This window comes from Haplochromis burtoni, unplaced genomic scaffold (genome assembly GCF_018398535.1).
Source record: "Haplochromis burtoni strain Fernald_Lab_line unplaced genomic scaffold, NCSU_Asbu1 Contig_25, whole genome shotgun sequence".
Taxonomy (NCBI): domain Eukaryota; kingdom Metazoa; phylum Chordata; class Actinopteri; order Cichliformes; family Cichlidae; genus Haplochromis; species Haplochromis burtoni.
In genome coordinates this window covers 316,962-331,420 of record NW_024582386.1, presented here as the reverse complement: position 1 = coordinate 331,420, position 14,459 = coordinate 316,962, and the positions used below count along the sequence as shown (strand labels likewise).

Genomic DNA, 14,459 nt, shown 5'->3' with positions numbered 1-14,459 from the left:
TACAATTTTCTTTCTTTTTTTCCTCTCACTGAACATTTACTTGACAAGTGAGTCTGAAACAAAGCACAGGAATTTGCACCTAACTTGAACAAAATTTTTCAGATTCTTGCCTTTTTTTTCCCCATGATGAATTCAATCAAAGTAAATACTCGATCTGTATGAGATTCTATGTCTTAAAAAGTTAACTGACTGCATGCACGGCAAAAAAAAGCACAGATTTTTGAAAAAGATGGAAAACTGAATGGCTCAACCCTTGCAGAAAAAAACACTACATAATGTAAAAAAAACATCATCAAGAAGCTACCTTTGGCTGCTCTCTTATTTACAAGGGCCACAGGGGGTAGCTCTGCATGTTTGATTGAATTGGCAGATTTCTTTTAAGTCAGATGCCCCCCCTACCATGACCCCAAAGGGATTTGTGTCTCCTCCCGGGATCAACTGGGGCACTGTTAGCTTATTAGCTTATTAGGCAGGGGGGAGAAAATACATCCTATCAAATAACACAATTATAATGACCATGCAATCTCACCTGTAGTGTCTAAAAATCTCTTCTTCCACTTCTGTAATGAAGTGACACTTTGTACATGAGTACTCCCTCTCTCCTGCGCCTCCTCGCCCTCCTTCCTTGTCTCCCGCAGCTTCTTCCTCAGCTTTGACATGTGGGGGAGCCCCCTTTAGGTTGATCAGGTTGTGGCAGCTTTCATAGTGTTGCAGCAACACGTCAATGTCAGTGGTAGCAAATGCACACTGGTCACACAAGTGGGTGACGCCTACGACAGGAAAGCGGGACCAATCAGAAGCAAGAAGCGAAGAATTTAGGGTCATACTGGAAAAGCTCCAGAATCAGGCTTCCGATAAATGTTATATATATATAAATAACATATGCCTCCAAATACCTTGTGTGACAACAGGATGGGCGGGGTTTGAGGGGTGAAAAGTAGAACCAGAAATCCCACTGTGGTCGCCTCTAGGATTAGGAGGAGTCACGCTGGGTGAGGTGGTGACAGCAGGTTTTGAACCAATGGCGTCCTGCTGTTTGGCGAGTTGAGGGAACTTTGAACAGCATTTGGGGCAGGTGGGCTTCCGACAAGCGAATGGGTGGGATACCTGTTGAAATAAATTAGAAAAAAAGGTAAGAGCAAAAGTGGTTTGAACCTTCAAATTCTTTACTGATTACTGCCGATATAAGAAGAATCTCGTTTTGATGCTGTGGCGTAGCCGTGTATTTTCTATGGATCTAATAAAGAAGTGGAAGCCAGCAGTACCAGTATGAATGTGCATTATTAAGTAAATGATGCCACCCTCAATTTTGGATGTTAACCATCCTTTTTGCATTTTTAACAGCTGCAACAGAACTGCTGGCAGCTGGCACAAAAGGAGGGAGGGGAGAATGCGTGGGTAGACTGAGGAAAGCAAGGGAATTTTAACTAGGCAGGAAATTGGAACAATTAACTTTACACTTGTTCCTATATTACATTTTATTTTTCCTTTGCTTGCAAAACAGCTCTTTTTTTCCTTCTAATTAACAAGCAGGCAGCAAAACAAGCAAATAAACATTTCAATATTTTATTTATCTCACCTCCCCTAGGTGTTTTTGTGGCTGACAGAGACCCTGTGGACAATACATGCAGTGTTGAATGCTGCAGCGGTGGATGGAGTGGTTATGCTGGTAGTGCAGTAGTAATGGTGCTACTACGATCACATCCGCACTGTGGGCCATGGAGTACCGGAAATCACACAACTGACAGTTATAACTGGTCACAACTGCTTCTGAATCACTGCTGTTTGGGTCTCCTAGGAGCAAAAAGCAGAACAAAAGTAAATAAAACCTGGGCAGAAATTCAAATATTATCACGTATAATTTCTATTATGATAATCAAGGCAAACAAACATGAGGTGACAAGCACCACAAACAATAATAGAAGACTCATTTATTGAGGGCGATCATTTATCTTCGCTTTAAGCAGATACAATCTACCAGCAGTAACGAACATCATCTTACTGCCACGTTCCAATACATCTTCATTACCTTGGCTGGTGCTGGAGAGGTTGGATGGCTGATCTTTGCGGCCTTTTGATACCATTTGGTCTCTCTCTCCTCCATCTCTCCTTCCTCCTCTTTCTCGCTCTCTGTCCATCCCACCAGGATTAGAGTTGTTGGGGCTCGTAGTACCACCGGTGTTCATTTTGTGTCTTTGCTCATAGTGCTCTAAAAGCTTTGCAGAACCCCCCGACCACTCGCAACTCCAGCTGCAGGATTTACACCAATAATACGTCTGCACGGCGCCTCGACCAGCCTCCCCCACCCAGCCCGATGAATCCGAACAAGACCTGACTGGGATGAAGTACCCGACCAAAGAGTCGTCCTCTGCGCGCACCGCAACTCGTTCGGCCCCGTCTAAGGCTTGACTCCGTCCCTTCAGCTGGTTGTCGTGCGTTGCCAGGTTATTTGTGGTCAGCAGGGGTGTGGTTGGTGGTGTTTTGACTTTGTTTGGGTGCGAAGAAAGGAAATGTTGTTCAAGTTCCAAGGAATTACTGCCCATGTACGTGAAGTTGCAGAATTTGCAGCGAAAGTACTTTGTGTTTCCTTGGCAATCCGAGGTCTTCCGACCGATTCCAATGAGCGTGCCACCCAACGTCACCTGTTGATAGGCAGAAAAGAAAAAGACAATAAAGAAGGAATAAAAATATATATTTAATACATAAACAGTTTGATTAAGAGGCAGTCTGCTTGCTTGTTATTGCTTCATGCAAATAAAAGATGTTTTTATTTATTGTCCATTTTCCATTTCCAGATGTCTGCATTTCCTAAAATTGCTGCTGCAAATGAATAACTATATATCAGACTCTTAATCTTGTGAAATAAAGAGCAATGCGGGAATTTCTTTATAATTCTTTAAATAGTTAAAGTTAATGCTAACTTTACATTTATTAAAGTACTTTACAGGATTCAGAGAAGGGAAAAAAAAGACAATGACTGGTTATACTGCCTTTTCCTTCAAACAGACAAACATGAAAGAAATTAGATACAAGGCAGTTATTTTTGTGTTCCTAAGCAGCAGATATTTAAAGGACACATGGCACAAGCCACCGATCGTAGAGCTGTGCAGGATAATTATGCCTTAGCTACTCAAACCCACAATGAACATAATCCATCATTTTCCGTATGTAACTGTAGACAATTAAAAGGCAACTCTAAGTCTAACTAACCAACCAATAACAAAACTACTAGGCTCTACTGTAGTGTTTAGGGTCGAGGCCAAGGTTTTATATAACTAAGTCAGCAACCTGGCACTGTTTTTTTTTTATTAAGTTAGCCTCTAGACAGTAGGTGATTACACTGTGCTCATCGTTATGATAGTAATGAGGCAATCTGGCATGCCATACAGTGGCAATGGACTCCCTACTGTACAATATAGATTTGTCTCTAAATCTGAGGTTTTAAGATAACTATGGGCAGTGTGGTAACAGAGCTGCATGCTGCATGTGACATGAGCAAAGATGCAAAGCTCCATAGATAACAGAACGCCAAACAGATGCAATGCTCTTGTTTTTCGTTTCAATACTAGGAATTAGATCTCAGAATCAGCGAATGTGCAGCATGGCAGTTACGTCAATTGGTGTCAAGAACAGATTAGCGGGGAATGTTCTGTTCAGCTTTTATGTCATGTTTCCTAGTATAATGGATTGCTAGCATGCGGGGGGTTTTTGTGTGAGTTTGACAGGTTCTATATGTTTATATATTTTTCATACTTGGATTGTTTTAAAATAACAAGAGATACAAGTTTGTGTCTATGTTATACAAATACTGTCTGTTGTTTGGGATTTTTTCCCAAAATCTAGCACAGAAATTAGTTTTTAAGACAAGCAAAACTATTTAAATTATTTATTTGCCTAGTTTTATGCTTATGGTTAAACTGTATTGGGATTAAAAGTGGGAGTGAAGTTAAGATAAAGGGAAATTTGTAGTTTTTTTTATGATGGTACAAGGACATTTTTGAAGATGAAAGGTGTAAAAGATTTTTTTCTCTCTGTGTGTTTTTTTTTTTTTTAAAGAAACTACAATCAGTTCATAGGACAGCTGAAAATCTGAACTTTCCTCTTTTCATAAACAACAAGAGTGACAGTAAGGCAATCATTTTGCCAAAAAGGGTGGAAAAAGTAATATTTGTACAAAGAATTAAGCGTGAGATGGTATACGTCAACTCAGCTAAAGAAAATAAATGTTAAAGTCTAAATGAGAGTCATTACTGTACGTGATCTCACGACAGAAATTCAACAATTATCTCATCCAACAGACCCTGCCCAGACAATTAGCAAAGAGCAAAGCATCAAGTAATTTCACCAGGCAGAATGTGCAGGAAGACATGACCGAGAATATGAGACAGGGACAGAGTGAAAGAAAAGAGGCAAAGGGCGAATGGGACAAGATGAAAGAAAAATTGTAAGTTGAAGAACAGAGCTGCAGAAAAAGAAAGAGGCGAAAGAGAGCCGGGAAGCAAATTGAGAAGTTGGAAAAATGGATTAGATAAAGTAATAGAGACTAAGAAAGACAAATCAAAGAAAGAGGGCAGAGCAGAGGAGAAGGTGAAGGAGAGACAAAGACTTGATAAGAGAGACAAATGGAGAAGCAGGAGAGAAGAAGACAGCTAAATATGTCTGACAGCTGTTTCATTACACTCCCTAACAGCCGATTATAACTACTGGTTCTCCGTCTGCCTCTGTCACTACCTTCTCTCCTTTCCTCCTCCATCTCGAGCACTCTCACTCATTCCTTCTCCCTTTTCTCCACTATGACTTTTTTGGGGGGGGTCTGGAATCTCATTGGTTGACATGGAATCTTGTCTTAGCAAATGACAACATGGAATTTTCCAAACGTGGGCGGGAGAGGGAGAAAAAGTGAGTGAGGGATGGAGAGAATAGAGACCCCTTTCATTCGTTTTTTTTTTAAAGTATATATATACTTTCACTTTTTCTTCATAATGACGACTTAAGCCCACTGGATTTTCTATTTCTGATTCGGTGTGCGTATGTGTGTGTGTGTGTCTGCACGCGTATGTGTATTACTGTGTCCATTACGTGACTTTAGATCATTACAGGCTGCTGGTTTAAATGAAACTAAACTCCTTCACTATTCTTGACACACACACGCACGTTTGTTGAATCATCCCACTAAATCTTTCACACAAAAACATCACAGTTCATGAATACTCGAAATCCTAATCCTTGACTCAGTTATTGCCAAAAATGAGCTTATATTTACAGCATATTGTAAACATTTGACGATTAAAAAATTTTTTCCAAGCGAACCTGTAGGTTATTACTGAAAATACTGCTAAACTGATAGGTGATTAGATATCACTGATCTGATTTAAGATCTCATTTAAACTTCGTAGCTCTTGAGGTAAAAATAGCAGACACATGAGCAGTTAGTCTGAGGCTTTAATGTTCAGTACTAACATGCACCGCAAATCAATACTGGCGCTGCGGATTTCACTGATTATGGACGCCTGGTAACACAAAGAACAAAATTATTGAAAACTATTTTTATCCTCAGATTGATTCGGTTCTGTTCTGTTCAATCTGTTGATGTCAGGTACAAAACACATCTCTTTTTTTAAAAATGTTTTTTGATTATTTATGATTAGAAGTTTGAGTACAGCGTCCTAGTATATCTACGACATTCACCTCGTAGAAGGAATTTTTAGTTGCAACTGCAAGTTTGCAGCATCCCCTTCATTCACCTAGTTTTATAAAATGAGACCTCAATATGGGGATGAGCATTGATTTTATTGAATTATTTAACAGCTATAATCATGCATATGGTGCACATGCGAGCATTTGTCTATGCACGCATTCCCTGCAAAAGATTTGGGAAGTCGACACTATGGCTTTTGTGTGTGTGCGCGTGCACGTACGCTTGACTATGCATACCCCCATATGTGCGACTTGTCTGCCAGGTGCCCCGGTTGTCTCCCTTTCTGTGTCTATCCATCTGTCAGTCTATAAAATTTTATAACTTGCAGCACAATGCCTCCCTGTCCAAATAAGGCACACCCTATGTTACAAATCAGTTGCAGATTGCTCTACCCAATAAATTATTCCATTCAGTTATGAGCCTAACTTTGCAGATTTATTACAACTGTGATTACAGCGAACTGTTAACTAAATCAGTGTTACTTGTATTGGATCAAAGTTTCTAACTATGATTACATAAAATGTTTCATATACAGTATGTCGCACTTCTTCGAGTTATTATGACATACAAATTTAATAACTGGAACTTTGATGTAAATGAAATGAATGCAACATTTTTGAGTTTTCTTTTAGAACTTTACGCCAGTTTTACTAGTGCATGTTGGTGCACACAATGATGCGCATTAAACATATGCAAACAAGACTGAGACTGCATTGCATCCATAAGTGCATATTTCTGATGTTACTGTTTCACCACAAAATAAAAGAAAATTGTTGTATAATTAATTATAAGATTATATCAAATGTGCCGGAGCCCTGCCATAATCTCTAACACCAGTTCTAGTCGAGGCATAAGTGCGTCAACTTGTGTTTGTTATCTTAAAAAAAATCTGTTTCCAAGGTAACCCACGTGGAAAAGAAATACAACAACAACTTTAAAAAGTTTCAGATGATGTCAACGTGGCCACTTTCACATTTTTCTCACACTACATAAAGTTTACTGGATTTATACCTGATCCGTATAAATACGTGGCATGTGCAAAATAAAAGTATATTTAAATAACATCATTTGTACGTGTGTAATAACAGCATTATTATAAGCCTAACAGGAAATACACATCAGAAATACATGTTTCTTTACTATTTCTTTGTGTGGAGCTCACACCCTGATCCTTGTCATTGTTTCTCTACATTTCCACTGCGGTAAAGAAAAGACCAGGCCCATCACTTTAGCTGTTTTAACGTGTGGGATGTCTGAAAAAGTTTAGATGACGTTCCATCGTGCCTCTTTTCCGTGCACATACACACACAGACAGAGCATCCACGGCGGACAGGCTGAAGCCTCCCTTTTGGTTATAAAAAAAAATCTAACCACGCACCTTCCCGTAGGGTTGTGAAACAATATAAGCCTGTTTATCACTACTTCAGAACGCAACCACTGAGAAACAACCAGAAAATAAAGTTTGGTTTGTCTGATTCACGGGTTTGTTCACATTCACTTTCTAGCATGCTTGACCACAACTGCTCAGTCTCTCTCATTCCCTCTCTCGTTCTTGCGCTCTGAATCAGACATGAAGGCCCGAGTTACAATGTGGTATTTACAAGCAATACTCAACAAATTCTGTGGAATACCTTGAAGTAAAAAACCATCTCAAATGACTGTGAGATGAGACAAAACGCTGCAGTTAGGCTACTTGACAAATGGAAATATATTGAGTCCCTCCAAAAGTTTCTAGACCTTGGGAAAAGTTCCTGTGGTGGAAAAACGGCTTATGAGAGCTTCCACGCTGCAGGAACTAACTCCAGGGGCTATTAACAGTTAACAATTTCTACTGTGGGGAAATTATTCTACCCCTGAACAAAAGAAAAGAAAAAAAAAACTCCCCGGGAGATTAATACTTTTCAATAGGTACAAAAATTTCTGGGTGAGGCTTGCAGCACTTAACATTTTTGATCGCACACACACGACATTTCAAGGGTTGGAAATATAGACAGTCAACCGTCTGAAGCATGTCTGGATGGCGTGAGAGAAAAATCCTTGGGAGTTAAATTTCCTGGTACTTTGAGCGGAAGCTCTAAATTAATGGGAAAAGAAATGCCTTTTGCAGTCTGGCATGCTGGCAGGATGAGAGTCACCAAATCTGAGAACATACTGTGGAAAATGGGCCACAGATACCAAAATTGGCAAACTTCAAGAAAAATAGTACTTTGGAATACCACACTGACTTTTATGAAAGCCAATCAGCTCCAAAAATTAAGGCTTTCTGTGGGACTGAGGAGGTTTTTATTTTATTTTATTTTTAACCCCTTTTAAAATTCCTTAAAAGGGCTACTACAGCACATAGTTTTTTGGGTTTTTTTTAAAATATATTCAGTTATTAAAGTATGGAGTATTTTAAACACTTTTATGAGTATTTCACACCCAGGACTTACCTGTACGTCATATGTGCCATTCATCATAACTGTCCTATGCTGCTGACTCTGTATCTCTGGTCTTGTCTTCCCCAAGTCTTTGGCTTGGCTCCTCTGCCCTTGTCCCGCCTGTATGTCTGACATGAGAAATGCAAGAAGGGGTCAGACTGGTAGAAACAGATAAACAAAGAGGGCTCAAGCTGCTTGAGGCAAAAAAAAATGTGAGAACTAGCCTGACATCTGGGAAGAAGGAAAACTAGACTCAGAATCAACATGCTGTTTTTCTAAGTAACTGCTATGTCCTTACTGGAAGACAAGTTCAAAGTATATATATGTATATATATCGTTAGCTTCATAGCATAAGTGCCTAAGTCATTTTTTGGTCAAATTGAGATTTTTGCCTAACTTTACTCCCCTACCACTGCTGCATCATCCTGTCCGTCTGAAACACAAAACACAAAAAAATGACTTAGGCACTTATGCTATGAAGCTAACGATATATAAAATAGATGAACTCATATGTATTTTTGGCAGTTTTCTCCTGTACTGGTTCATATTTGCTATGACTGTCCAGGTCTTTAGGGTCATACATTTCATTCTCCATTATAAACTCATTTCTATAATAAGCGCTGGACAGAGAAAGCTGAAGTTACCAATAGGTGTGTGTTGGGGAGCCATGTTGTGGAGTGCCAGGATGTGTGTGTCCAGAGCAGCATCCTGCCGTGTGCGGTTGTGCAGGCCCAGGTGATACTTCCGAAAGTGCTTCACCAGGTCAGCCGGGTCGTTGCCATAGTAACCGTAGCCACACACATTGCACTTGAAGTCCTGGAGTTTAGGAGAGGGGCTGGAGGAAAGCGGAGGGGTATCGGTCGTGGTCTCCTCCCCTCCTTCCTGTCTTGGGAGGAGGTGCGGGGCAGAGAGGAGAGGAGGGGTGAGATGATCTGCCTCCCCCCTTTCTCTGTCGCTTCTCTCCCCTTCTTCTACCGCTCTGTCCCCGTCCTCAGGCTCCGACTGGCTCTCCGGCCTGTCCGTCAGCGCTGCTCCTCCTTGCTTTGCCCTTCCCCTGCCTCCTCCTCTCCTCCCCCCTCGCTCCTCATTACCGTAACGATCGCCAACAGACGAGGGAGAGACAGACGAGGAAATGCACTCGCTCTCTCCCCCCTCCTCCTCCTCCTGCTGCTCCTCATCTCCTCTGACCCGCTCGGAGGATTCCGGCTCGGAGGGTCGGTTTATTCGTTCGGCCTCTGCTCCCACTCTCCCTTCCTCCTCGCCTTCTTCTTCCTCTTCTCCCGCTGGCCTCTTCCCTTCTTCTTCCTCTTCCTCCTCGCCTCCCACACTCCGGATAGGGGGATTCTTCTTCCTCACCATTTCTACAAACATAAAAATAGAAGAAAAAGAAAATTATGATTTGTTACCATGTATTAAGGGAGGAAGAAGAAGGAGCTTGGGGATAAAAAACAGCAAGCTGACTTCCCTCGAGACACTAAAAGATACAGAGCCTTTCAAACTCCAGTAATATTTTGCATATAACGCCACACATGCACACAAATACAATTATCTGACAATGATGTACAGTGTGTGCGCAAAATAGCTTTGATTTAATTTACAGACTTCTTTGAACACCAAAATCTGCGACAATCCTCGACCACAAACCTCGTCAAAGAAAAACAGGCGCAACAAATCAGAAACATCTCAGCTGCGAGAGATTTTTTTTGGAGGGCGGGTGCTTGCTGAAATGTGACGGCCACCCCCCCACCAAAAAAAAGCACCCATCGAACAACTTTTTTTTTTTTTTTCCTTTTTCAACCCAACTGGGGAGTGAATCTTTTTATCGTTATGGAAACCATCCGTGAGAATCTTCCAACACGTGACCACATCAAGAACCCAAACCATATCAGAGAGACGGGAGAGACAGCGAGGGGGGAGGAGGGTGAGGCGCGGAGAGAAACGGGGGAGACAGATGAAGGAGAGGAGACGGGGAGAATGGCCAACGCACAACCACATCAAACCGAACGCCCCATATCAGAAAGATGGATGAGGGAGGCGGCAGACTGCAATTCATTCCCTCAAGCGCTCCAAATTTCTCCTTCCCATTTTGCTCCTCTCGTTTTTTTGCTTTTTTTGGTTGTTTTTTTAACCTTTCATTCATTTTCTGGCTTGCAAATTCTCCTTTTCTCATTTCTCACTGTCTCTCACACTTTTATCTGCATCACCTCGTTCGGTTTCCTCTTTTGATTGCCTACTTTTTTCCCCCCATGTCACATTTTACTTTTGTCCTGCCCCACTCATCCTCTTTCTCTCTCTCGACCTTTCACCTTTTTCCTGCTTGCGCATCCTTGTGTAAAACACCAATATCAAAGAAATGAAGTGCCAAGTCATTGTTTTATTCTGTGTTGCCCTCTTTCACATGCAAGAATAATTGCAACAATAACTTAAGTAATTCCATCATTAAATGTTTTCTTTCTGTTCCTGCCCTCCCCCCCCCTCCCCTCCTTCCCTTATAATCACTGTACAAAGCCATCAAATAACCAAACATGTGTTTTATGTTAAACCATAATCTTTCTTTTGTTCAAAAGGGGAACAATTGTGGTTGTAGCGTTCACAACAGTCGTGACAGGGAGATGCTGCATGCGTTTTGTTTTTTTGCTCTTTTTTTTGTCTTCCTTGCACAAGTGTGTGCGTGTGTGCGTGTGTGCGTGTGTGCGCATACGCGCGCATCTGTGTTTATTTGTGGTCATTCGGTTCATATTCGGGGGTGCACAGTCAACCCGGAGAACCCGTACACCCATTTCTTTTGGTCATAAACAAAGTCAAACCCAACCGACGCTTGATTGACGCCAAAACTGATCACTTTTAGATCAATGCAATATGAGGGGGGAAGACACTGGTTGTCTTTGAGGGTTTTATGTATGAGTAATGCATTATTTGATGATAAACCCAGAAAGCATGTGCACCACCCTGTGAGCATCTGTGAGAGACAAAAGCTTGTTGTTATTTACTGATAGCAACCTGCAAACAGTTAAAGCGTGAGAGAACTGACACACACACACACACACACACACAGACATACACTGCTAAAGAAAATATGAGAATAAGTTTGAATATCCATAATCGGGTGATGATGCACAGTTACAATACCCATATTTGGGCAGCGTTCTGTTGTTATCTAGAGGATTAGAAAATACTCAATAAACAGAGATAGAGAGGAGAGCAAAACAGAAAATGAGAGAGGGGTGCTGTTTTTGTTGAATCCAATCTCTCCGTGGCCTTTGTAGTATTTGCCTTTTTTCTCCCACTCTCTCTCTCTGCCATACAACTATTAAAATAAAGCATTTATGTCTGCAAGGGCCCACGCCTAGACCAGCCCTGGCACTCGCCCTGTGCGTGTGTGTGTGTGTGTGTGTGTGTGCGCGCGTAGGGAAAGAGAGGGAGCGGGAGAGTGTGAGTGAGTGCAGGGAGCAGGGGAAAATCTCATCTGATGTCGACCACACCCAGTCAGAATTCATCATTTACGCACACCAACACACACACACACACACACACACACACACACACACACACACACACACACACAGTGGAAAACTACAGATCGTTGTGGTAAAGCAATGAAGCTGAAACCCCGACCTAAGAAGCACTGACTGACCTAAACTATGTTTCCGTATGCCCTGTATGATCCATCCGACTGGTGACTTAGTAAGTTCACCGGTGATGACAATTCTTGCATTAACACAGCAGCAAGTAGAAGGAATGATTCTGTAGCCTTTATTTATTTATGCTGGAATCATTTGGTCTTATGCATACTTCAGTGCCACTTTTATTGGATGCGGGCAGGAAGCAGAGGTGTGTCTTTAAAGGCCCGACTGTGTGTTTTTTGGGTGTAAGCATCTGTATATATATGTGTGTGTGTGTGTGTGTCTCTCAATGTCGCAGCAGAGCTTTTGTCTGCTCCAGGCTGTATACACAGACTGGAACCATTACTATCAACTACAATTAGGTACAACCCACCACAACATACCACATAACAACTACTGCTACTAGCTACAATTAGCCCTTATACACCACACTGGCCTCAATACCTCAGCAAAGATAAATGTGACAGCTAATCATTTCCATCAACTACAATTAGTCCCAACGCCAGTGAGGCTTTTATCTAAAATTGCCAATAATCATCCAACGACAACTGCTGAAAGACGCAGCAACAGGAGTATGGTAAGTTTCAGACGCATGTGGCAGACGGAGGACCATGTTGGGGAACTATGTTGTGAAACATACTCTTTCGCTACATCTCAGCGTTTCTTTGTGTGGCTCGCTCGTGTTTTCCAGAGAAGCGCTATAAATCAACTTCAAAACTTTCATCGTATTCGAGCAGTTCAAACTCAAACCAGCAGGTATTTTCAACCAAGCGCTCGCATGCACGCTAAACAGCATTTGCTTTTACGTCAGTTATTTACAAGAAGACTTTTCCAGAATCAGAGCTGACGTGTTCAAATTTCTTGTTTTGCCTTCTCATCAGTCAAAAATCCAAAGATATCTGCAACAAACCCTCATATTTGAGGGGCTGTAATCAACAAAGGTTTGTCAATTCTGCTTGTTCACTTACTCCAGTGATTAATTGTCGGCAATTAATTTGGCCATTCATACAATCTTTGTCACAAAAAGAACAAATTAATCAGCTTGTTTTAACGCTACGAACGACAACGGAGGTCAATCCTGTCGTTTGTCATGCGTTTTGTAGGGGTCTAACACATGTTGCTTTAATTAGGTTATATAAACAATATCTTACTCCATTTCAACCACATCATGTTTACGGCATCTTAGTGCACCGCCAGCCTGGCAATGAATTTTCATGCGACTCATAAGAAATCAAAAGAGGCCTTTGTCATTCAGAGAACAAAGTTAGATCTCTCTAATGGAGGAAAACAGATTACGAGTACATCTCAACCATTTTACACAGTGACTCCAAGCTAATTCTCTAAATGCATATTATTGAGTCACGGTAATGGATGGGTTTGATACCGAATCTCAACACATCCACATATCCCTGCTGCCTCCAGATATCTGTGCTCTCTCCCTCCCCGTGGGACAGCTGTAGCTGGCATCTCCATCTTTCATAAACAAAGGATTAATGTGCAACATATGAAGAAATAAAGCTAAAGGCAAGGTCTTATTACAAAGACAGACTTCTCTCTGGCTTTTCTTTCTCTTTCTTGATGCGCTGCTTTCTGGCTCTTCGTGTCATCCTCTCCCCCTCTTTGTCCCTATCTCTCCTGCTCCTCATTATCTGTCCTCGCTTTCTTCTCGCGGTGCCATCTCTGTTCCTCTCTTCTGATTTACTGGAACTTTGTGAGATTTGGAAAAGATAGAACAACTTACGGGTAAGTAAGGTGCACATGAAGGAGAGGTACGAGTCAGGGAGAAAGAAACGCACGAGGGAGATGGTGGGTAAGGACTTTTAATTGGAATAAGAATCCTGGCACTGTGAAAGGGAAGTAAAAGGAAGGAGCGTAGACGTTTGGAGGGGATGAGAGGTTTTAGACGGGAACACAAATGTGTTTTCTTCTTTTAAGAAGGAAAAAAGGCTGATTGTCTTGGGAAATGGATAGACAGGAGCAAAGAAAGGGAGAATAGGAGGAGAGAAAAAGGAAAGAGGCAAGGAGCAGATAAGCTCCACATACTAACAAGACCCCCCCCCCCCGAAGTTACAGTTACAGAATTGTTATATATATATATATATATATATATACACACACACACACACATAAAAAAACAGTAGATGATTTGAATATAAAGCTTCCTGTGATGTCCAAAACAAGTTCACATTCTGCATGTGGAAAATCAGTGTTTATCATCACTTCATAGGTATATTTCATAAACCACCTTTTATCATCCTTCAAAGTCACTGCATACCCACAAAAGCAAACTCATTACTGAATGCTTTAAAGAGATTCTACCACATTTCAGGCCTATTTTGAACACTGAAGATCGAGTCATGCTACAGGTCAGGCTTCCCGCTGGGCACCCCTCGTACAGCCTGCAATATAATGACTATGGGGTTTAAAACAATTCTGCAAGCCGCAATTTGAACTCAGGTTTATTTTGACTAATTTAGCAAAACAATCGCCTCCCAAATATCTTGGTCTGAGTCTGTGTGTGGAAGTTTAGCTGAGAAAACCACAGACAATGACTGACTTTGCAGAAATGTGAGAGCAGGCTCCTCTGAGCTTCCTCATTAGAGCTGCTGGAATATTCATACATCTTGTGGCTATCAGACACTTGCATTTCCAGCTTCATATCTGAGACTGGATCCGGTATGGCTCATGTATGCATCACACATGGGTGGTTTTAAAGAC

General features: G+C 41.5%; 1 protein-coding gene across 3 annotated transcripts in view; it reads right to left on the bottom strand.

Moving 5' to 3' along the window:
* Window positions 1-14,459, bottom strand: part of trps1 (trichorhinophalangeal syndrome I) — a 114,579-nt gene that overhangs the window by 55,438 nt on the left and 44,682 nt on the right. For all 3 annotated transcript variants that reach the window (XM_005917580.2, XM_005917581.3, XM_005917579.3), the window contains exons 3-8: window positions 8,763-9,479; window positions 8,131-8,246; window positions 2,030-2,642; window positions 1,580-1,794; window positions 897-1,107; window positions 530-770 (exon numbers count right to left, since the gene is read on the bottom strand). In XM_005917580.2, the coding sequence (XP_005917642.1) occupies window positions 530-770; window positions 897-1,107; window positions 1,580-1,794; window positions 2,030-2,642; window positions 8,131-8,246; window positions 8,763-9,479 (2,113 nt within the window). The remainder of the gene's footprint in view (window positions 1-529; window positions 771-896; window positions 1,108-1,579; window positions 1,795-2,029; window positions 2,643-8,130; window positions 8,247-8,762; window positions 9,480-14,459) is intronic.